General features: G+C 44.1%; 1 protein-coding gene across 2 annotated transcripts in view; it reads left to right on the top strand.

The window, feature by feature from the left end:
• The window catches only part of adam19a (ADAM metallopeptidase domain 19a), a 103495-nt gene that overhangs the window by 62508 nt on the left and 15442 nt on the right, over nucleotides 1–25545 (top strand). For both annotated transcript variants that reach the window (XM_041031213.1, XM_041031212.1), the window contains exons 4-14: nucleotides 5789–5870; nucleotides 7980–8056; nucleotides 13309–13492; nucleotides 16975–17040; nucleotides 17651–17722; nucleotides 18100–18266; nucleotides 19467–19551; nucleotides 21969–22111; nucleotides 22243–22420; nucleotides 24242–24331; nucleotides 25164–25359. In XM_041031213.1, coding sequence (XP_040887147.1) covers nucleotides 5789–5870; nucleotides 7980–8056; nucleotides 13309–13492; nucleotides 16975–17040; nucleotides 17651–17722; nucleotides 18100–18266; nucleotides 19467–19551; nucleotides 21969–22111; nucleotides 22243–22420; nucleotides 24242–24331; nucleotides 25164–25359 — 1340 coding nt within the window. The remainder of the gene's footprint in view (nucleotides 1–5788; nucleotides 5871–7979; nucleotides 8057–13308; nucleotides 13493–16974; nucleotides 17041–17650; nucleotides 17723–18099; nucleotides 18267–19466; nucleotides 19552–21968; nucleotides 22112–22242; nucleotides 22421–24241; nucleotides 24332–25163; nucleotides 25360–25545) is intronic.

Genomic DNA, 25545 nt, shown 5'->3' with positions numbered 1-25545 from the left:
TCTTATTAAAGTCCTGGCTCCTCATAAAAGTTAGTGAACATCAGAGAATCAGAAAGGAGAAATGTGACTACGACAAATCGAGCGGAGGAGAAAACAATAAGGAAATCAACACAAGTGTGATTGAGCCACCAGGTCGTCATTTGAGAGACAGTTCCATAATGAATTTGGCCCTTTCTCAGTTGAAATTTCTACAACCCTTTCCGCGCAATGATATGAATTAAGCTAGAAACACTTTATCATGACGCTGAACATGAAGCCTTCGTTACTGAAAAGCAAAACACGGTTTCCACCTGACAGCAGCGATAATTGATGCCTCCCTGGAGATTGTGATCTCTGCTGTTCAGCCGTGAATGTTTAACCGATCTTCGCGTGCGTTTATCGGCGAACCGGAAAATGTAGCCTGATCCCCGGGATATCACCATGGATACTATCAAAGACACACATCCTCCTTCTCCATCCTTTAAAATCCATTCTCTCCGGAGCTATAAAGAGCATCGGTGTGCAACCGTACAGATAAGGAGGCAAAAGTCAGCACATGCCCCCCCCCCCCCCCCCCCCCCCCGGACGAAGACACCTTTCAGGCTGAAGCCAGGCAACACAAGCAACTTTTACACCTTTAAAGCATGATACTGTTATTTGTAACCATCCAGAAAGCTTCATTTGAGAGCAGCTACACCTTCGAGCGTTTACTATATTTAAAATAGTTCCATTCTGCTCGCTCAGTACAATAATGACAAGCTTTACTTCAATGGAGCCATTCACTGACTGTGGTATTCCCTGTTTTCCTATTAGTCCCATCCAGCCTCAGGCGTCCCCTGTTGAATAACAGACATTCAGACAACAGAATATTCTAGTCATTCACTTTTAGTCATTTTCATGTGATGAGTTTATTTACGCAGCTCTGAAACACTGGTTTCATGTGGCTGTGTTTGCTCACGAAAAATCCGGCCACGGCAGAAGCCTGTTTATATATCGGGTTTGGAAACAGACAAAGGTGAGGTCTGTGCGCTGTTGACTGTTGACATTTGAGTCTACCTTCTGCAGCATTTGTGGCGTCCCACCCTTCCTGTCAGTTTCTGATGAGAACAGGCCCGAGCGCAACCCACAGGCAGCGGCTTTTAATAGAGCAAGGGATGCTGGGTCAGCAGGTAACGCTGAAGAAAAACTGTTTTTATAAACAACCTCCATTTTTATTTTTGCAGTTTTTATCCATAGTTACCGTGTCTCACAATACCAACTTCATTTCCAAATATGGACTATACAGCTCTTCCCCAGAGGACGACCTGCTGGACTCAGAATCAGAGTTTACAAGTATTTGCCAAACAGCTATCTCTAATATTTAAATCCTTTTTAACAATTGACTGTTGGTAACTACTGGCAACAAGCTCCGTGCCGCTGTGTAAACCGATGAAATCGGATCGGGAGTTTGATTGTGGGCGTAGCATCCAAAGACGTATTTCTCAGAACCTGTTTCGCTCTCAACAGGTCTTAAAGGTCATAAATTGCTCGTGCCGTCTTCCTCACTGGTGGGGTTTGTTACATTGAACGTTATCGTCGTGTGTTCATGTTTTAACCGGCTACTTTATTGCTTCTGAGTTCATTCATAAGAGGACGACTGTGTTTTTACTGGTTTCACAAGTTGTGTAGTCTCACTTAAAGTCTCTTTTTAAGCAAGAATACCAAAACCTGACTGAACCTTTACCATACAGGTGTCTGTAGTTGCGGTTCTTGTTTGAAAACAGTATTTTCCTTGAAGGATCACACACACACAAACAACATCTTATCACCATGTGGGAAGGGTAGGGGGGGCTTTCTGCAGCAGCATGAGATCTGACAAACAAGCTCCCTGTTGCTTTATTCCTTACCTCTGACAGTGACATCCCTCCTTTCACTCATTATACCTCTATCACTTGTATTTACTTCTCTTCTCCTCCTCGCCTTGTGCTTTCTCTGATAGCTTGTTTAACCAAGATAATAGAAGCTTTGCTAACCAACCGGAAGCCAAAAGGAGAAAAGATCATGTGTAACTATAAAAACCCAGAACCTCTACAGTAACATCCAGGCATACACACACACATATCTGTGTCCTGCTGCTGATCCTCTCAGCCTGCTCATTAGAGCAAATTATATCAACACACCAAAGTCAGGCTGCTCGTCTGCTTTCCTTTTGCCTGGAAAAGAGCCCATTACTTTTATTCTTGGAAGTAGCGCCAGCGGTTTGACCCCCAACTACACTCTGAGGGAGAGGAATAAAGATAGGTGTGTTTGCGTAATTATTCAGCATCAGGCTGCTGATGAGTTGTTCCGCATCCACTCACTCTTTTCACGGTAGACGATTAATCCACGCAGCCACTCTTACAGAGGTCGGAGTTGGAATCTAGAAGAGAAAACAAAGAGGAATTCACCACCAAAATCAATTCAAGCCCTCGCATTTTCTGGAGAGCGGCTGTGAAAGTCAGCTCGCTCAAGGAGAAGCGAGTTCTTCCAGGTGTGTTAGGACTCTGCGATGTGGACTTGAGGAATAGTTTGTTGTGTTGCCCCAGAAATAACATCAACACATCAATACACAATATCAGTTTCATTTTGGTTTTGTCACTTTTGTTCTCTCTGTATTTCATTTCCCAAAATGAAATACGGAGAAACTCAGGCAGTGATGTATATAAAACTGCAACAGCAGCTCAGAAAAAACAGCACAAGAAAAAAGAAAATGTTTCAGCACTGAGGCCTTTGTTCACCATTTCTCCCAGCTCTTCCTCAGAGTACAGCACCGGTACCCTCCAGGCTAAATAATCATGGGTCACAATCTTGGACTGGTCATCTTCTGTATCAGTCGCCCCCCCCCCCCCCCTCGTACAGTAACGCATCAGGTCACAAGTGAAGGACTGTAAATATTAAAAGAAATCGGTTTATTACAAGTCCGGTTTTACTTTGGACCTTTGGTCAGTTCAAACGATGGCGATGATTATATTGTACTTGCCGAAGTAATTATACAGTGCTATCACAACTGATGGAGCAAACGGCTAGAGCCACAAAAATACAATCCAAGCTGTAATAACAATACATAAACAATGGAAATCCAACTGTCACCAAGCATCACACATCCTTTATTGATTAGAACAATAAGTCTTTGTCAGACAACAATTTCCTCCTCTGTTTCCATGAATTTCAATCATGGAAACACGGTTTGCTATTTAATAAGTGGCTGGATGATAAATTGCAATAGTAATGTTTCATGTTTATGTTTATTTATACGTATAAGGCTTTAGTCCTGCAGCTGAGCCCCAGCTACAGTACTGAAAACTGGCCTGACCATAACCTGACAGCCTGACAGCTTCAATCAAGCTCGGTTGCTACACATTTCACACGCACCGATCGGCGCTGCGTTGTTTTGCCTCAGCGCAAAAGGTCGTTTGTCACGCGAGCAGGTGATCGCCGCGGGTGCACATTTCATCCTGCGTTCATGAAGCCTCAAGGTTTCACGGAGGAGTTAATCGCCCCCTCTTTGCCGGCTTTTTAATTAAGCCATAGGAGATATTTGACTGTGATCTGCCGTTTCTACCGCCATCCTGACAGCTTGGAAAAAAAACCCAAAACAGTGACCCGCCATGAAAAGCAATCAGCTTTTTCTTCCTTCTGCCTTTTAATGAAAATGCTGTGTAAATACTGGCTCGGATAAGATGGAGCTGAATTTCTCACACGACTGTCTGTGGACGGGCTTCAATCGAATTAACTTTAGCAGACTGCCACGGAAGACAGTCTTTTTTATATAGCAGAGCAAATTGTCTGGAGTAAAAAGCTGGATTATGTTCCATTACGATCCCCCCTCAATGAATAATACAATAGGGCCCCCCGGGGACCAAATGGAGACTGGGCACATCTTTTTTATGTCCCTCTCTTCCATTTGCCCATTTGTGCACTCAGGGATCTGCTGCTGTAGTGTGCTTCTCCTGCCTGGTCAGTGATTCAGCCCAATAAGGCCAGGCATCCTCGTGGTACTGATCCATACATCTGTGACACTGAAGCGTTTGTCCAGGGACGTCTTGGCATTTGACAACCAACTCCTTCATTCCCAGACATGACAAATTTTTTTTTTCCCCCCCAGCAGGCTAATATGGAGCCAATGCATTTTTGTTGTGAGGTGACCTTTTAGGAGACAGGGGGAAGGGGACACAGAGACAGGCTGATGCAGTGGACATACTTTAATAATGAAAAACCAGGTTTACGGGTAGGAGGTGGGGAACCAGGCGGATGAGGAGCAAAGAGAGGCAAGAAAAACAGGAACAGACAACAAAACAACAAACAACAGAAGACTGTTGAAGACGCACAAACAGTGAGGGGGAACACAGAGATTAAATACTCAACAAAGGCAAGGATAATTGGGGACAGGTAAAACTAATCAGGGCGGGGCAGGCAATCGCAAGGCCAGGAAGTAAAAGCAACCGTAAACACGCATTAAAAACAAATTCAAAATAAAACAGGAAGCCCAGGAAAAAAAACTGACAATTTCAAAGCAAGCTGTAAGAGCAGGAGCTGGGCAGAACATAACAAAGACATCAAACAATAGTCTCTTTTCTTTATCTTGAGCAGCACTCCACAAGCTTTCTCTCGGCAGAGCAGCAAAGACAAGTTTAGCTCCACAAGATAAGAATTTGCACGAGATAAGTAACTAACAGATTAATCAAATTCAGTGCATTGAAGGCATTTGGATATATATATATATATATATATATATATATATATATGTTTTATTTTATTTTTTTCTCCTTCTCTGTCTCTTTTTGTTATCAACACCCAACTCTTTCAACATGAAAGACTCCGGTCCTGCTGATCCGACAGTTAATTTGGAGGAGATTATGCTTTTTTTGCAATCAAGCTTGGCGATGTCTGAAAATGATACCGGTGGGGGGGGGGGGGGGGGGGGGGGGGGGGGCATCAGCAAGCAAAGGAAGAGGCTATGAATATTTCTGAAGCTTTGTCTGACTTTGCATTTTCTTCAAAGCACAGAATCCGGCAGGCGTAGTTGTAGTAGGAGACAGAGTGAAGTCTGGCACATCAGACAGTCGCCGTTGTTACTCTGAGCTCGCATGGCAGCGACGGCGGAGGTTGCCGCTCTCTCCGCGTGTTGCCTGTTTGTTCTACGCGAGAACGAAGGTTCTTGAACCCAAGTGGTTGTTGATTTTTTTCTCCGTCGCGTCATCCATCAGCAAGCGAGGCAGAACACTCTTATAATCATATTTGTGTTTCGTTGGTTTATGTGTTTCCATCTCAGAGATTCAACCAGCTGCTGACATTCTGACAGCAGCAGCAGGGGCCAAGATGTACAGACTCTTAGCCTCTGATCTGATCTGGAGCCTACATTTCCCATGATGCAATCAGTGTTGATTATTCGAGTTCTGCATACAAAGATTCAGGAAACCATCTTTGTTATTGCCAAGCAACCCCGCAGTCAGCTGCTGTCAGTCACTTAGCTAGCTGAGCTAATGACATTCAGCTAATGTCATCAGCTAACATCATTAGCTGACTAAAGGAGAGCAAACCTACTGTTTTGCCAAGTCACTCCCAGCCCCGACGCTGTTTATTAGACCTCGACTTTATCTGATGACAAAACAAGGCAGAGCAGAAACGTTAACGTCTAACTTCAGTCCTGAAATGGCTAAAATGTGTTCTGTTCTGTTTCTACCTGCTGCTGCTCAGACCTAAATTCCACAGGTATAATTACAAAGTGAACTCTTATCTCACCTCACCGCCGTTTTCTCCCCTCTCTTCTGTTTTTTTTTCCCTTTCCCAGCGAGCTTTTAGGTCCAGACTTCACAGAGACCTACTACACGGAAGATGGACAGCCCGTGACTGTGACCAATCACAATTACACTGTAAGTACAAAGCGACAGGTTGATTTCTAAACTATAAAACCAATGTCTTTATTCTAAAATATTCTAAATTACAGTATACCTTAACCTATGTGTGTGTAAATACTGAAAGATGGAAGTAACATCAGTAAGGGTCACAAAGAAAAATCCCCAAATCTAATACATTCAACGATCAAATCATCCTTTTGTCCTCAGTGGACTTCGGCTGTGTGCCTCATTATGTACGCTTGTGTAACTTTTTCAAACTGATAAAAAAAGGAAGGAAAAAAAAAGCTTAAAGTTGATAATCAAATAGATTTAAAAAAAAAAAGTAAACTGACTAAAGTCCTTCCTCCAGATGTTGTGGCAGCTGTTTTCAATTATGGCCTCATTTTAAAAAAAAGTTGACTAAAGGAATCAAGGATCTTTATAACCACTCTATGTTTGACCACAATACACTCATGCCAGTTCCCTGTCAGTCTCTACCTACACACTGACTCACTGCCTGCCTCTGTGTAACACTCACAGCTGAAGGACACGTTTAAAAGAATCTTAGGTTCTGGTCCAGGTTCTCAGAGGTAGCTTCTTTATCGAACATGCTTTCCACAAGCTTTTATCCCCCCCAGAGGTTAAAGACACTGGGTTTAGTGTGAAGTCTAATCCACTTCTAATCCAGGTTTGATTCCTATTTGATTTTTGAAACATTTGACATTTGACTACATTTCTATTGAGACACTGGATGGAGACCAGACCTCCGAGTTTGTTTGTATGTATCAAATATAGAACTTGGAGGTGAGACACTGTGGGGCCCTCACCTGAAACGAGACCCTAACTGGGGGCCCCCGATCTCTCCACGTCACATCCCCATCCATGTGACCAGACTAATTGCTGGGAGCTGGCGGGGTGGGTGGGTGGGGGGGTTTGTGGAGCGTTCTCGCTGACGGTCGATTTGTACGTCGGCTTCAACGGAGCACTCGCTTCTCCTGCTGCCGCTGTTCAAATGAAAGAGCTCATTTCACGCTCTGATGAGCTGACAGCGACTTTTGAATAGTCCCAAATCGACATGCGGGGCATAATTCAAACCGTGTGCTGATAAATCCCTTCTCGGCATCAGCAGTCGGTCTTTAGGCTCGACGCGCAGAGCTGCTTTTGGAAATCATGAAAGGTGCGGTACCTTTGCTCTTGAAAGGTTGAGTTGAACTTGTTAATTTCTTATGTCTTGTCTTGGCGTCTTTTTCTTTTTCTCGTCTTTTTTTTTTTAACATTTGTAACTGCAATGAGCAGAGTGAGTCAGATGAGTCAGCTTTAGAGCTAACTCTAACTAGCATGGCTTAGCTAACAGACAGCAGGTGTCCCACAACTTTTTAGGTGGCAACACTTTTGAATTTCTGCTCCACACATGCTGATATCAACCTAATCAGAACCAATTCAACACTGATGTTTCAACAGTGTGTGCAGGAGGTCTTTGTGGTTAGTGCAATGAAAGACCGTGGGGATTACTGTATATGGTAGTGTAAGCTGGCCTCTTTTATTTTGTTGTAATGTGGCTCCAAAAGAAGAGAGTAGAAGTTAAATATTCCTCATCTCTCATAAAGACAGCAGCGTGTCTCACTCCTTTAACATGTTGATGTTGCTTATCAGGGCAGTGTGGAAACATTGGCTCTGTAATGATAACAAGACTCAGGCAGTGAGTCACTCCAGCTCTGATTCCACGTGTCCGTCACCCCCCTCAGGCAGCCTGTCTCCCTCTTATTAAAGTTCTTCAAATTATGCTTCTTCTTCTTTTTTTTTTTCTTTTTTTTTTGTTACAAGTCTGATAAATTCATGTCCAGTCCTCATCATCAGGATGTTGGAGCGGCTCAGTTCTAGCCTTCGTTCGAACGCTTCATTCTTTATTGATTCCTCACGCTCGTTGTTGAGATGCAGAGAGGCGCTGATTTCTACCGGCGGCTGTGGTCGTGAAACAGGAGCACCTGGCTCGCTTTAGGTGATGCTTACACCACGGAGTCGATCCAGCGGATCGATTCATCGTCGGGATGCGCCGGAGGCGCAAACGTCCACATGGCTTTTTAAAGCTTCCCCCCCTCCCCAGATGAAATATCAAGTAATGATGTCGACTCTTTTCTCTTTCAGGATCACTGCTTCTACCACGGCCGTGTGAAAGGACATCCAGAGTCCTGGGTAGCTCTCAGCACATGCTCAGGGGTCAGGTACAGTCAGCAGTATTTTTTTGGGGGGGTTCAGTTTGAGTAAAGCTGCTCTAATTTGACCCAGACAAATTACAGCAGGTTTACTGAGGTCATTCAGATTCAAAGTGTTTTACTGTTATTGCGGGCAAAGCCTCGCTGATGTCTCATGAATATGAATGCACACGTTTGATGAATGCACTATCATCCATAACAAAGTTATTAAGAAATACAGTCCTTTTGGATTCGGCTAGCTCCAGAGCTGCCAGCTACCATTACTGGTTACGCCTGGAACAAAGTCAGGAAGGAGCATAAACCTTATCAATGTGTAAATACACAAGAAAACACACTGAACCACTGGTAAGTAATGAACTGTCACATGCACCATAACAAACATGGATGATAATCAGCAGCTTGTTTACATGCACTGCTCTCTGCACTGAAAGGACCAAAAAAAAAAACTGTGGATACGGTCTAAGTAAAAAGTCCATACTAATCAAGGCTGGATTACCTACTGAGCAAAGAGGGCAACTGTCCTCAGGGCCCAAGACCCTATTTTGTGGTTGTAATTACTTCTTTGTGGTAATTTGATTAATTAATTGCAAATTAATGGGATTGGAGATAAACTGAAACACTGGGTGGGGGAAGTACAGTGAACCTAATCCGCATGGTCTTTGGACTGAAAGGGGGGAGGGGGGGGGGCTGGACCACTAACACCCAGGCCGGTGGATTTCGACCCCAGAACCTTCTTGCTGTGGGGAGACGGTGCTAACCACTGCTGCCCATAGTGCACATCCTGAAACAAATGTGTGTTCAATCAACATGATTGCAAAACTGACACACACCGTGTGGAAATACCGTTGGAGGAACGCTCACGTGTTTTAGCTGCTGCAGTCTTCGTTTACTTAACCGCAGCCCCTCACCTGGCTCACCTGGATTCAGGGATTCTGAAAGTCTCACTGCACAGCTTTAATGTTTGCCACTGAGCCTGGAGTTCGCCCCTTAACACGTTTTGAACACAAACACAGAAAGTTGAGCCTGCTCTGTTACAGCTCTCCTTCTTTTCCCTCTTCTTCAGGTTGTCACAAAACTGAGTGATCTGATCCTCTTCGGGGGGGGGGGGGATCCAGGCAGCGGTTTTTAAAAGTCTTAAAACCCTCAGACAGAGACTCAGACTGAAGCTTTCTCCTGGCAGGATGTGCTTCTCAAAAAATATATATATATATTTATGTAGATATATAGTCATGAATTTGATCCAATAAAAGAGACATCAAATTACAGCTCAGTGGGGGCTTTAGTAGGAATTAATTCAAACGCCCGTTCAGTAAATCTAAACAGATAAAGAGTTTGAGGAAGTTTTGCATTAAGTTGGAAGAAAATCTTTATATTTCTCTTTTCGGATTGTGGCTGCTTCGGTGCTGACACGTCTGTCAGCACTCGTCAAGTCCCTCTGTCCTGATCTGGGAAGGTAGCCAGATGCTGCCTGTTGACAGCAGCTTTGATGAGAACAGAGCAGACGTGGGGTGGGGGGGGTGGAGAATAGAGAGATCTGGAAGCCAGCAGAATGTAAATGCTTTCTAAATGTCCAGTCATTCAGAGAGCCGCCCAAACGTGGGCCGACTGATGCCAGTTATGTTCGTGGACTGAAAAACAAACAGTGATTACACTGTATTAAGCCATTCTGTTTCTTTATGTACGGCTGTGTTATGGTCACGCAGCCTTACAAAAACTCTGCGTGAATAAAACACAGATGTTTAAAGAGAAATGGAAACCTGATTCCCTTGGTTTCATGTCTTAGCTTGCTTTTCAGATACGGTGATGCGATAGAAAGCTCTGGAACAGGCCCGTAAGTAAACACTGAGCTAAAAGACAACACTAATTTAGTGGGAGGATTAAAACCGATGCAGCACATCCACAGGGATCGTCCTCTTCTTTGTCAAAATCTGGCCTACATTACCCACAGTGCAACGTGACTGCGGCTAATTCAGTCCAAGATTGCAGTGGGGTCATGCTAGTAGCATGCTAATGTAGCCTGTAGCGTGCTACAGAGGTCTGGTCAGACTTGTGGTCAGACTCAACCCACAATGACTTGAGTGACATCAGTTGAGGACGTTTATCTGAGTTCACGCAGCGCCCTCTGGAGGCAAACTAAAGTTCCTGAGGTCCAAAATGCAGTGCAACGTGACTGCGGCTAATTCAGTCCAAGATTGCGGTGGGGTCATGCTAGTAGCATGCTAATGTAGCCTGTAGCGCGCTACAGAGGTCTGGTCAGACTTGTAGTCGGACTCAAACCCACAATGACTTGAGTGACATCAGTTGAGGACGTTTATGTGAGTTCACACAGCGCCCTCCGGAGGCAAACTAAAGTTCCTGAGGTCCAAAATAAACTTTCATGCTCAAAGTCAGATTTCCTAGAACAGAAAGCAGTAAGAAAAAGTACTCTAAGCTGTTAGAGGACGTTCAAAAACGTCTGGATATTAGCACTGCACATGCTACTTTTGTAATGTTTATTAGCTTTGTAATGATATTCAGCCTTACACTGATAAATCCCACATGCTTTTGATTGAGAGTCCAAATCACTAAGCCCAAAATACAAGTTAGAGTTTGGGAGATTAATCTTTCATTAACATCAACAGTAGAATAAGCTTTAAATCCTACGACAGTAAGACTCTTGCTGTTCTTCTCCCACTAAACAGCTCCCTCAGTTTGTTCTAGAAAGAGCAAAATCATCTGTTCTGCCTCTCGTCTCATTCTGTGTGTTCTTCACAGACTCATAAAGGATGAACAGAGTCATTTTAAAGTGCTAGCTGACCTTTGCTTTCCTTGTAATTTCTGATGATCACACAGAAACAGTGTTTACTCTGCTATTATCCCTCCTCATAAATCAGTCCCGGACAAAAGCCTCCGCTAAATCTCTTACCAACGGAAATGTTATTTTAGCAGGCAGAGGAACGGCCACCCTGAACATGAAATGAGAATGTCACAGAGGTGTGGCAGGAGACAAATAAAATCAGCAGGAAAAATGACAGGGATTTGGTGTGATTAAGCAGGGAAAGAGGAATGTGTGACGCTTGTTGTTTTCTCTCGAGCCAGAATGAAAGCGTCCTGTCATAGGTCAGCACGGATGTTTTCTCTGCTAGGCAACAGCGCTGTCATAAACTATGAATCAACAATGTCTTTCGCAAACAGTGAAAGACATTGACTCCTCTGTCTGTCCCCCATTGCTCTCATTAGATGATCCTGATTATGGCACAGACTATTTCCTGCGTTTTAATGAAGGGGGTTGAGAAAATGACACTGTTTTCTGGTGGGATTTGTGCATAAGGATAAAGGAGCTGAGGACGTACCTTGATAAGGCTATTTGCTGCGCTCCAGCTGCAGTGCTGGATGAAACACCCACCCATCATTTTACTCTGTGGAGTTTGAGGCTTTTCCTTGTAATTGGCCGATCCTGCACGAACTGATGATAATGCAAAAGAAAAATCTTGTGATTGCAAAATAAAAAAAAATGTGCAGTTAACCGGAGGCCTCCACTGCACAGGATAACAAAGTTTGGGGATCAGAACTTTTTTTTGTGGAGGTTTTAGCATTGACCTTCTCTGTTCTTATCTCCAGTCCTCCAGCAGTCCTGCGTGTTTTCATTTTCACCCCCCAACCCCCCCAGCTCATTTTTTTTTTTCCTGTCGGCAACTTTCATGCCGTAACGAGCTATTTTGTATTGACTCAGGATGAATTACATGGTTTTAGGGTATATTGTTAAACAGCCTTGGACGTATAATTACTTAAAAAAAACTCTATTTTCTCACAAAGCATGGCTCAGAGCTCAGCTGTGCTCATATGGTCATGCGGCGCAGGATGAGCAGAATAACCAGCACAACTCCTTTCACACACACAAAAAAAAAAAAACCCAATTGGATTCTCTTTGTGCCTATTGTGTGTGTGAAATAAATAGCAACGGCGACAAAACGTTCACAGACAAGGTGAAATAGTTTTCATACAGACTTCAAATGCATATTGAACCACGGCGAGCAGAGCCTGCGTGAATCGTTATTTCCCAGGGTCAGGACGGAGATGGACAGATAGATTCCTTTCGAATTAGTTTGCCTCGGTGGTAGCACTTTATTTTATGATTTAAGTAGGAATAGAAAAGACAGTAAAAGATGTCCTCATGACTGCTCTCTGCTATTTTGAAATATAATGAAGCATTTACAGATGAATTATGCAAATGTCCTTTCGATGTAGTTTTAAAGTTTGTAGTAGATTTACCAATTATAAAATGCTTAGACTGATAATATTCGGATTTTTGAGACAGATATCAATCAGTTCTTTAATATGAACACATAAGATGAATGTATGCACTGAGCATTTAACCCTGAGAAGATAAAACTTGTCCTCTGGAGGACGGACGATGTAATGGACATCACTTTCTAGAGGAGCTCAGACATTTCTTGTGGATTCTCGTAGGTTGACTAGCTAAACCGGAGTTGGGGGTCAGAGGTCACGATCCAATGAGTCTCTGGAGTTTTTTGGAGTGAAAGCGAAGAGCTGCAAGTCAGCTGTGATACTGTGAGACAGTGGAACTGTAGTCAGTAGATCCTCATAAGAACAGAGGGACAAGTATGTGTCTGAGAGTCTGTCTGGATGAAACGAGAGAGGCTCCATCTCTGCCTCCGTCTCTGCCACATCCACTCACCCCACCCCCCAGACAGTCGCTGTAGCACAATGACTCTCTTTGCTTTAAATTTTTTTTTTTTTTTACTGTTGGGTGTTGTCTGGGACAGCAAAAGTCTTCAGGCTCCACTGTTCATCATCGCGGCTTTTTCCGCAGGAGAGGAAAGGATCATCTGTACGTGTTTGACGGGGCGGTTTGATACCGCAGGAAGAGGATCTTTAGAGTTTTCAGTGAAATGAAAGCAAACAGCTTTCGTGGAGTCTAAAAGATGTATTTCAGCAGTGTTTACGGTTTACCGGTGTGTTCTATGGGAAACGCACAGTACACAGACCTCGGTCCATCAGTGGGGTCAGTGGGGGGAGTGTGAGACCAGTGGAAGAGGGATGAGCTGTAATCTTCATCTCCCTGGGCTCTGCAGAGGTAGTTCACTCGCTGCATCCTGCAATGGGGCTTTAGGAAAAAGACATAAGAAGAAGAAGAATATTGACAAAAGTATCATTTAGCTTTAATATTATTAAAAATGATATAATATGATTATAGAAATATGTCATACCAATCCTGGTGGCTTCAGAAGCTTATCCTTTTCTTTTCTCTCTCTACACAGGGGCCTGATATCCTTGAATTCTAGTGACACCTACTACCTGGAGCCAATCAGCGGCGTGGATCCTCTTCACCACTCACTGCTGAACGCTGAGGAACTGCCAATTAAAGGTGGAAACTGCGCCCACGGCCACCACACCACACAGTCCAACCACATCTCTGACCTGCTCAGACCGTTTCACTTCAGGGTGAGTCTTCCACACAGCTTTTTTTTTTTTTTTTTTTTAAATAAGACCAGGTTAGGAAATCCACTTACAGATGAGAAAATCAATAACAATTTCATTCTGCGGGTCCAAAGACAAGCAAGTATATTTCCCAAACTGTTTTTTCCCCAAACATATGAAAAATGATTTCCAACTGCAATACCACAGCAAGAAGAAACAGCAGTGATTTTTAATAACCACTCAGTGAATTCTAAAACACGGGCTACTGCTCAGACAACGTAAGGACGGAGCAGTGAAAGCCCTGGAGTTTATGAATTCAACCTTCACTTTGTAAAAAGAAAATGTTATCTGCTTTTCCAGAACTTAGACTGTCCCACTTTAAACCCAGTGGTGTAGTCCAGGGTATACGCCGGTACACGGCGTATATCTACTTATCTTTCAGTCAGCATTGCGTATACCCCCTTCTAAATCCCCCTGATGCGCACCATTCAATAATATCTGTGAGCCAGGTTGCCCATTTTTTACTCAAGGATGGTGAAGTCATGACCCACCCTCCTCTGCCTCTAATTGGCTGGTACTCGCTGCCTTCACTGATTAGATTGGTTAACTTTAGACATGAGGACTGATGGGCCAATTAGAGGCAGAGTAGGGTCGCTAACACCTCAGGCAGACAACAGGCGGCGGTGTTCCACCCCAGTTAATGGAAGATATTCTGAGGTAAGTTTTAAGGTGGTTTCCAAACGAATCATTGTTTTACTGGCAATATGACTGCACATTTAGAGGAGAAGAGATTTTGTCGCCAATAGTTAAACTGTCGAGTCGGCTAACGTTATGAAAGGCAAACGTTATCCTAACATTAGTCTGAAGCTAGCTAAATTGGGATAATGAGGGGGAACCGCGCCATTGTTGGTTTTCAGTAAGTGTTTAATCAACCCAGTTTGCAAGAATTTCATACCAGACTGTAATGTTAGATGAAACCGATTATCTCAATGTCTATGAAGCTCGTTTGTTATCGTAAAGGTCTAAATTATAACGTTAGCCAAGTTACTTAGCCCTAACTAACCTACATGATCTAGTTTAATTTTAAAGTAGCTAGGCTGGTAGTTGATTTTTAAGTAAGTTAAAAACAAGAATTGGGACAAATAGTTTAAGATTCGGCCTAAAACAATATTGAGGTCTGATCAGGCTGTCTTATTTTGTAAAGGGACAGATAACAATGAAAAGAAAGGGAGACATTGCTAAAATAGTGTTCAGCTATTGAAAACCAAATAATTTATTTCAGTTTTCTGGCAGTGCACTTTTGAGTTTATCTGATTGGTTTTGATGTTTGGAAGAGAATGATTTGTGTGTTTTATTTAAGATGAAATATGAACAAGGATGCATTGTCAACTTCAGATTTGAAGTATGTTATTTAAATAAATGTTCAAAAATAACAGAAACACCATGTTTACCTCATGATAAATACATTTTACATTCATCCAGGCTGCTTGTGTGACCAGTAGTAACTACAAACTGCTCCTAATCAAGTCATGATCATTTTATAATAGTGAGCAAGTAGAAATGACGGATTTTGGGGTAAACTTAATAGAGTAGTCTTACATGTCACTGTTTTCTAAAACGGCTTTTTTTTAGACTACTTTTGAAAAAAAAAATGTGAAAATTGAGTATACCCACTTCTCCATGGACCACTACACCACTATTTAAACCAGTGAGATAAGATAAACCCAGAACCCCAGAACTAAAAAAAAAAAAAACTTAGAAAGGTTAAAGTTAGAAAGAAAACATCCTGGAATAAAGCCTTTACACCAGCATCCACCTCCTGGTTGAGATTGTACTTTCCCATAAAGTCATCAGATGCTCTTTATTCACGTGTAAGCTGGCCGACTGAATTAGAACGTACTAAGCTTACCTTTCTGAGGTACCTTTCAACAACTGTGTTGTTGTTTTGTTTTTAGTTTTAAAGACAAAAAAAAAAATGATTCCTTTACTTCCTTTAGCTCGATGGACTGAGTCATCATTTTCTTTTTGGTTGCAAAATGAAATCACCAATCACAAGAGACCATTTTGGCTCTGCAGGGAAAAAACCGATACGCAATGCTGAACAGTTCTCGGTGCCAATTTAGGTTTCGCGTTGACTGGAAATGAAGGGAATTATGGCTTTGACTCAGCTTTTCAGGCTGGTTTAGGCCAGTGGTTCTCAAACTGTGCCCTCCTGGGGGGAGGGGGGGGGGGGGGGGGGGTGGCATAGAGCCACTGCAGAGGGGTGGGAGGCGGGGGGGAAGAGGGGGGTGGGGGGTTGGATGACCAATATGGAGTGAATCTAAGTTGAATGAATACGATTTGCATTGGGAAAATAAACAAGAGTTTGCAGATGCTAGCGCACTGACCTTTATTTCACATAAATGAAATATTTGGTGGGGTGTATGTGTGTGTATTGGGGGGGGAGGGGGGGGGGGGGCGTCTCTGAAGCCCATGGCTATGAGTCAATTTCCTGTGCCTTTATAAAGGAGTAGAACTAAACAGTGCAGTTATGGATGATACTCCTCAGCAGGCCCCTCTGCCTTCATCTGTCTCTGCTGCAGGGACTGACTCTCACTCCTTTGCTTTTTCCTTCTCATATTTATTCCCATATTTATTACTTTACCTTCTCAATCACTTTAAACTGTTTTCATCTTTCTTTGCCCCCCGTCTCCCACTTTACTCCTTTATCTTCCTCCCTCCTGCACTGTAGCCCTTGGCTCTCCCGCTTCCCACCGCAGCCACTCCTCCCTATTAATCCTGGGTAGTTATGCAGAAATGCCTGCCACAGCAGACCCCAGACCAGCCCCAAGGCTTTTGCCACTGTTTGCTTCCCAAATGAATGATGCGACGTGTGAATGCATTACGTGTGTGTGTGTGTGTGTGTGTGTGTGCTGAGATTCCACGGGCTGTCATCACACAGCACCACAGATCCCCCCCACCCACTCACCCACCCACCCACCTACTCTCCAAACTCTTGGTCCGGGCCAAGCCACACACACACACACACACACACACACACACACACACACACACACACACACACACACACACACACACATAAATCAATGAGATTTAATTACAGCAGAGTCTTTCCCTAATGGCTGTAATCAAGTATTAGGAGGGTGGAGACTTAATGATGGAGGGATATAAGGAATCATAAAACCTGGTAAACCCAGCAGCGTGGATGGCTTGGAGGCTGCTCATGCATATTAGGCCTTTCACCTCTTTATGGAGCACTTTCAGTCTGTGCAGTTACAAGCTTTCAGCCTATTTTCTTAGGTCATAAAATCAGTTATGGTTTCCTTTTTTTTTTTTTTTTAACCTCTGTAACTCCACTGACATGTACGGGTATTTTACTTTCTCAAATACTTACAAAGTAGAAATGCCAGAACTTCACGGGGCAGGCTTCAGAAACGTAGGGTAAACCAGAAACGACGGAGGAAGCATTGACAGCCGTCTTTCTCTTCTCCTTTGCCCTTTGCCAGGTTAAAAGGAACACGTGGGGTACAACCAAGTACATGGAGCTGTACATCGTGGCTGACAACACACTGGTAAGCTGACTGGTCGCTCTCCAACCTACTCCACCCTATAGTCCTGTCCACATCTTAAACTATTATCTCACCCCAGTTAATGGAGCTCTCTCATACTCAGCGCTCAGAGCTGACCAAAAAAAAAAAAAAAAAAAAGGCAACAGGCCTGTGGAGATGAGCCAGAAGGATTTGTCTGCTTAATGAGGGAGTGTATTTAGGTGGAATCTAAAGGTGGAAGGGCTTTTAAATAGACACTAAGCTGCAGTGATGAGATGCTATGTCTTCATAAAAGTCACTTTAGGGCTCTGCCTGCTACATTAACGCTAACAGCAACAGCACACGGTGACCAATATGAAGAGTCTGGTCTTTTCCCTTTTTTGTAATTGGTATAATTATGACAATGGGCCGTGGTAGGAGTGGTAAAGCAGGGCTGGTTGGGCTATGGTGTTGTTTTTCATGGGTCATTAGTCATCAGCAGGGAACTTTAGAAAGAACTGCTCCCCAGCATTTTATTTACTTTTTTCTGACTGCAGATCACATCCATGCCACTAATACACCCCCTCTACCCCCCTCCTCCCCCCCACAACCCCACAAATCTCCCTATCTCCCCTTCTCCCCCCCTGTCCTGCAGTTTAAACGGCAGAATAAGGACTATGAAAAGACCAAGGCGAGGATAATGGAAATTGCCAATTACGTGGATAAGGTAAGGCTGATGGATTCTCCTGCTGCCGACTGCAATTACTCCCCAGAGATCAAAACAGCTCCATTCGGCAAAAGGGATACGTATTGTTGTACAGTCACCACATATCTTGATGTCATCTATTACTAATGTAATTTGAAGTTTGTTGTCTTTGATGTCCCAAAATAAATGATTGGTGAATGAAAAGCGCACGCGAATGTCTGCTGTTGAAGCCTCATCAGGATTTAATCAATACTGTCCTTCAACAGTCCTTTGAGGGGGGGGGAGAAAAATTGCCTTGTGTGACCAGACTGTGTTACAGGAGCTTATGATGACAAGACTGTGGACAAACCTGAGTGTGTGTGTGTGTGCAGAAACATATTTGTTTTCTGTGTGTTCAGTTCTACAGGGCTTTGAACATCCGCGTGCCTCTGATTGGCCTGGAGGTTTGGACCGACAGGGACCAGTGCATCGTCACAGAGGAGCCCAACGCCACCCTCTGGTCCTTCCTGCAGTGGAGACAGAAGCTGAAATCGCGCAAGAAGCATGACAACGCACAGCTGCTCACGTGAGCGACAGACACATGTGCACGCATGCGTTTGCAGACGTGTTGCGACAGAAACATGTGAACGAGCGTGAGACTTAGGTCTGATATGACTATTAGCTTATGGTGGCTAATGTAACCTGTGCTAGGTTTTAGCTCGTCACATCATCGCAGAGGTTTGCATTTCAGCTGCAACATAACAATAAATAGCTGATTTATGACCGATATGCTTTTATTTTGTAGTAAAACATTATGAGATATGCGGAAGATTACCCAGATTAGCTAAAGCACTTCATCAGGAGGTGGAGCTGGAAGTGAAACCAGCTGAAATGTCACTGATGATCCCTCATTACACGGGAAAAGAGTGTATTTCTCCCACAGGAGGCTTGTTGACAGCCTGTCTGATGGATTGTTGCTTATTATTATTATTATTTGCCGTTATATTACCTGAAGGAACGATCTCCAAAACCGTGCATATAAGACCACCTTTAAGTGTCCGTTCCCTCTTTTTTCGATAAGCTCGGGAGAGTCGTTCTCCACCCTCACCTCAGGAGGAGCCAATCAGTGGTTTGGTTTCAGTTTGGTGAGAGGAAACTGCAGACTCCTCCGCCCTCCTGATGTTAACGCACGGGTTCCTAATCATCGTCGTACCTCAGCTAATAAGAAAAGCTGATTAGCTCCACACCCTCCTACGTGCAACCTCCTCTCCCCTGAGGAGCCTCTGTGTGGCTCCGCTGACACACACACACACACACACACACACACACACTCCCAGCTTTGGGTCAGATAATTTTTCGTATTTCATGTATAAATTGACAAATGATTAGTTGAACAGGGATTTTATTAAGCTGAAGATCTTGGGTTGTAATTGGCCCCAACGACTCCGCATGCCGGCACACAGCACACACACACATATGTAGATTCATCTGTAAGCAGTAAATTGTTGGCCCCTCTCGCTCTATAATTAGTTGTGCTGATACCACAGGGCCTATTTTGTTTCGATCCATCAGACAGGGCTTGATTTTTTTTTGTTTTTGGATGTGTGACAACCGCAGAGAGACCGCGTGGTGGATTGAAGTTCCTCTCCCGCATCTTAGACAGGCTTATTCGCCTCTGCCGCTGCGCACGGCATCTGCAATCAATGTGCATCCACTTGCGGAGTGAAGTGAACAGGGAGGAGATTAAGGTTAAGTGATTTCTCTTTTATGTGTTTGTTTGTGACAGCGGTGTGATTTTCAAGGGGACGACTATCGGGATGGCACCGCTGGAGGGGATGTGCAGCCTGGAAAACTCTGGAGGCATCAACGTGGTATGTGGGAATACATTTCCCCTCCTCAGCTCTGTTTTGTTCTCAGTCGTAAGAACTCCGTCCCTTCTCCCAGCTTGAATCCATCTCTTATTGATTGCCCGGCCTTTGTATGCAGAGCGTCCTCCAAAAATATAGAAATCAGATCATCGCTTCTACAAACTTAAATAAGCAAGTTATATACTTACAGGATGTAAAAATCCTGCGATGCCGATGAAAAAGCAGCTTCATTGGACTCCACTGGTGGCGCTGTAGCTTTGTACACTGTCCAGAAACACTGGGGTGGGAGGAACACATGATTAATAATTTGATTAATAATTCTGACAATGGGCGCGATCTTCATCACACACTAAATACCAATTATAAGACAGATTTTAACATTTTAGCATAGCGTGCAGCTATGCTAACACCTGTATAAGGCTGCAGGCTACAGTCAGTATGTTAAAGTTTCCTGAAAGTCATGAGTAGTTATGAATATTTGATGTTATGGGAGAAATGGCTGACATTTAAAATCAACACAACCTGAACACTGCATGTGTGCATCACACATCCGCTAACGTGTGTTGTGCTCCCACACTGCATGTGACACAGGGGGTAAGGATCATTTACTGAGAGCAGCAGAGCTCGCTGTGTCTAATTTGGTCCCATGTGATGCTTCAGAGTGTTTATTTTAATATTCAGTTTCATTTTTCTTATTCACATCTCAGATTGCAGGCAGTTTCCTGGTGGATGGGATGGTAAAGAAGCTGAAATAATAGAGGAGGGGGAAAAAAAAAAATTGAATTGAGCCATGGACTCCACAGTTCACGACTCCTGGTCCTGCTGGAGTCTGGGCAGAACTTTTTAAAAAAAAGAAGCTCACTGCGCTGTTCAGTTTTGGTTTTGAGACTAGTCTGAAACTCTTAATATTCTTTGGGATCATCAGTGTTACAGCCACAGATTAAATAAGATAAATCAATTCCAGTTACCTTGTCTTACCTGCCAGTTATATCAGATTTATATCTAGTGTTATCTAATGCAAGAACATTATTTGGAAAAAAAAAAAATCTATTATTCTAAAATAAGATTATTGACTTTCTTTAATTGCTCCTTTTGCAGTCTAGTTTTTCTTCCACCTTAGTTTTGAAAGTTTTTTTTTTTTTAAATCAGGACAGTTGAACCCACTTAGTAGAGCACCAGAGTCCTGGTGCAGTACTTCCCTCTCCTGCAGCCCCTCTTGGTAGTTTAGAATATTAACATTCAAATCTTGCCTGGCTTCCTGCAGCTGTAAAACACCCACTCTGTGGTATTATTCAGCCTGTGCAACTGTATGGCTTCATGTACGTGAATGGATGCGGCCGCAGAGATCGATAGCCTTTCAATGCTTGATTTGCTTCTAATAGGCTGTCAGCCTTCCTGCGGGGCCAGACGTGGCCTCTGTAGAATCCAAATGTCCTGTGGCTGACCGAGCCGCACATCACCACCTCACCCCGCGTTACCTCCGTGGTTTGGCCCCCCCTCCGGCGCGCTAAATGACACGGGAAGGATTTCAGTGCAGAGCATCAGCATTTCCAGACAGTGAACACATTCCTATTTTATACAGTATGCATAATTCAGAGGCAGAGCTAAGAGTGAATGACAGCTTTCAGCGGATCAAAGAGGAGCTAGAGGAGCTAAATACATCTGAATACTGTTACTGCGCAGTGTGTGTGTGTGTGTGTGTGTAGCTCTATCCTGTGAGTCTGACTTTTTTACCTTTGGAACTAGGACACTGTAGCTGTTTCTTACTTCACAAGCTTTAAACCTGACATCATCTCACCTCATCGAAAACACATACTGACACACACACTTTATCCACATGTTACAAATAAGTAGCAAAGGATAAATAAGTATCGAATGGACAGCTGTGAGGTTTTGTAAGGTCAGTCATGGTCCCCTGAGGATGAAGTGTTGTATGAATTCCCATGAAATGTGTTCTGCTAACATTCAGGATTAACTTAACCCTCTGTTTAGTCCTAGTTAGCAAATATTAGCATGTTAATTTAAGATGGTGAACAAGGAAAACATGATACCTCTCCAAACTTTACAGGATTATTTTTTTCCTTGGATGTCTCTGTGGTGCAGCTTCTATTATGGGATGTCAACCGTCCTTATTGTTGCTACGGCCCTCCTTCAAATTGCATGACCTCAGGCAACACGTAATCAGCATCGGTCAACATGCTTTCGTCTAATTAACCTGTGTGATCCTCCCTTAAATGCAAATGCGATAACACACTTTGTAAATGAAATGGACCTAAATGACCTGCAGACCGTGACACGCATCCAGCTAAAAAATACAGTACACCACAGGGGGTCTTAAGGTGACAGCTGCGGTATTAGATAATCTTTATCAGCCATACCTTTCAGTCATCATCATCATCTGATTCACTGCCCCACCACAGGACCACTCCGAGCTGTCCATCGGCGCCGCCGCCACCATGGCCCACGAGATCGGCCACAACTTCGGCATGAGCCACGACCACGAGGGCTGCTGTGTGGAGGCCACCGCCGAGCAGGGAGGCTGCGTGATGGCTGCCGCAACTGGGTGAGCCTCTGCTGCTGCTGCTGCTGCGCCACAGGCTTCAGCGTCAACCTGCTCAAATTGAGATGTTATATATATAAAAAAAAAAAAAAAACACAAGCTTCTTATTATGGTATGAAAATGTCTGCGTGCAGGCATCCATTCCCGCGAGTCTTCAGTCGCTGCAGTAAACGGGACCTGGACAGCTACTTCCAGAAGGGAGGGGGCATGTGTCTCTACAACATGCCCAACATGAAGGACCTGGTGGGGGGCAAGAAGTGCGGTAACGGCTTCGTGGAGGAGGGTGAAGAGTGCGACTGCGGAGAACCTGACGTGAGTATTTGTTCTTAATAATTTGTTACTTCCTGGAACTATTTCTTGACAAACAACAGTGTATCCATCCACCCAGCACTCCTGTGCAATGTCTCAGGTTGCCTGATGGATGCTGATCAGAGGTTTTGGTTTTGTCTCACGCTCATAACCTCGAACTGTGAGACACTGATATCAATCTCCTCATCCAGCTTTGTGTGTGTGTGTGTGTGTGTGTATACATATATATATAAAATTCGATCTATATTGATGTCACTGAGGGAAAAGCATCGTCGCGGCCTCATCATTAATGCGCTGTGCGTCACGTTCGTGCAACGCGGCTGAAAGTTTCCCTCGAATCAGAATGAAGTGTTTGCGCTCAATAGACCCAGAGGTTAAGTAAACCTCCTCTGGTTCAAGCAGCAGAGCAAATTGAAAACAGAGGAAGCAAATTGGTAGCTGACAGCAGCAGCGCCGCTGACGGGGCTGTTTGTTATGACTCCCACTCAGAGCCGGGCTGACAAGTCAGAGCTCCGGCTGCCGACGAGCCACTTGGTCTTAGCATTGCAAATGAGACGAGCTGCAGAATGATGCTTAATGGACTCATCATGGACTGCCCCCCCCCCCCCCCCCACACACACACACACACACCGGAGACAGATGTGTGACAGACATAACAAACATGGATGTGGAGTTCCTGATTGGCAAACTAAGGGCAATCCTCTTTTTTTTTTTTTGTTAGGAGAAAGAATCAGTCAGAATTATTTCAAAATCAAATCTTTTACAAGCACCAGTGTCTTACAGTACATTCAGGAAGGACAAAGGTTTTATTTTGAAAAGAATAAGACAGCGTTATAGAGAAAATGGGAGTGTGGAACATGACATTTCAGTTTTAGAATTAAAGCACAGGCTCCGTCTTGATGTTCAAATGAACATCACACTACAAACAAGTCAGTGCTTTTTGTTGTTGTTGTTGTTGTTGTTGTGTTCACCCATAATCCCCTCTCCGTTCTTTCCTGCCAGTATAATTGGCAGTTTTTGTTTTGTTTTGTTTTTTTTTTTATACCTCTAGCTTGAGTCAACTCCCACATTTGTTTTGACCGTAACCGTGGCTCAGAGAAGGGTGCCATGGCAACGGGAGATGTTGTCACTCGTGTGATACAAGAACGGCGGCAAAGTCGCATATATATATATATATATATATATATATATATATATATATATATATGGACTTTTATTTCTTTATTTTCCTGCCAGCATCTGTTGAAATGGTGACTTGTCAGTCATCTGTCGCTTTTGGAACCGCGACTCACGAGTGTCTGATGAGAAGAAATGTTAATGTTTATTTACAGGACACTTTGAAAGGAAAAAAATGAGTTGCACCTGGGGGAGTTCACACCCCGTCTTCGATTTGAGGACTTACTTATTAACATTCCTAAGTGCGTGTGATTACAGATGCCTCGCTGAATCATGCTGATGGCTCACTACAAACTGCTGACACAGTGTGTGTTAGCCTTTTATACTGTCTTATAAACCTTTTAATGCCAACTTGAGTTTCTTACGCTTTATTAATGACTTAGTAATGGCTTATTAGAAAGTGGGAGGTTTTTTTTTCTCTCTTCTCTTGACTCTTAAATGACTTAACGACTCAAAAGGGGGATAGATTTTCACAAACTGGCAACCCAACAATTTATTAACCCTTGTTAAATGGTGACTTATCAGAAAGCAGTGGATTTTGGGCTATAGGTGGACTGGGACTGAGGTCTGAGGACTGAGGGCTGGGACTGTGGGTGTGTAGGTTTAGGCCCATGACTGAGTTGATATATCGAGTTTGTGTCTTTGCAGGAATGCACCAATGACTGCTGCAATGCCAATAACTGCACCTTGAAGGAGGATGCACAGTGTGCCCATGGAGTGTGCTGCGAGGGCTGCAAAGTAAGAAACACACACACACACACACACACACGTGCAGGCAGGGCGGCGTAGGAGGCAGCTCACCTCGTTTGCAGTAGTATCTCAGTATCGTTAGTTCAGTGTCAGTCATCATGTCAGGGTGTTGGCACACTGTACCCTCAGCGTGTCAGCTCCCATCACAGCGGGCGGGGGGGGCTCGTCGCCTTCACATCACACCAACACTTTTAATCTCTGCTCTCATCTCGCTGTTCAGATCCTGACATCCCATTGTAACACACACACACACACAGCAGCGTGAACCCGAACTCTGCGGAGCTTTAGCCTGACGGCACAGACAAAGGCTGAAGATGGCGAAGACTTATGTACTGTCTGTACAAGAACAGCTACAACTGCTCTGATAAAAGCCACTGTCCACTACCTGCTCAGCAGCAAACACAGTGAGAGACCAGAGGGTGAACATAGTGGAGCATTTAGCAGATAAAGAGCTGAAGATTTCTCTCAGGAGTCGGTGGAGACCAAAGCAGAGCTAAAAGGAGAGTGAATATTGGACTTAAATGGATCGGGGGGGGAAACAAACGCGACTCCTAAAGAATGCTAATGCTGCTGGATGCACCCAATTACAATTTTACAACACCAGATGTTGGGTTTTCCTCCTGTTCTGCTGTTCCCAAGTGGAAACAAAGCATCTATTATTCAGCTTTAAGTTGGTTTCAGTTAGTCTGCCTACAAGACAGGGTTCACTCTGCGTCTTCCCTCTGAGCTTTACCACATTAGTGATGGTCATGTTGTTTCAGATGTCTTGTGGTCTCCTCTCCCTCTATCCCTCTCCTTGCTTGTTTCCTGTCTGTGCCAGCTGAAGCAGGCAGGTACCATGTGCCGGGGGCCAGCGGGGGCGTGCGACCTGCCGGAGTACTGCACCGGGGCCTCTCCTTACTGTCCCGCCAACGTCTACCTGCTGGACGGCTCGTCCTGTCAGTACGGGCTGGCCTACTGCTACAACGGCATGTGCCTCACCCACGAACAGCAGTGCCTGCAGCTCTGGGGCTACGGTAATGAAAAGTCTACGACCGCAAAACGCACACAACCTTAATCTGAACCCACTCGCTCAGATCAGTGTTACGCTCGAGGTTAAACGTTCTTAAAATCTGATATTAGCCACACATCTCTGAGGGTCTGTCAGCTGAGCACTGTCCTCTCCCCTCATCATCTCTGCAGTGGACAAACAGGTGGCTGAG

Source organism: Toxotes jaculatrix, chromosome 23, assembly GCF_017976425.1.
Source record: "Toxotes jaculatrix isolate fToxJac2 chromosome 23, fToxJac2.pri, whole genome shotgun sequence".
Classification (NCBI taxonomy): domain Eukaryota; kingdom Metazoa; phylum Chordata; class Actinopteri; family Toxotidae; genus Toxotes; species Toxotes jaculatrix.
This window is presented reverse-complemented; position numbering and strand designations above follow the sequence as displayed.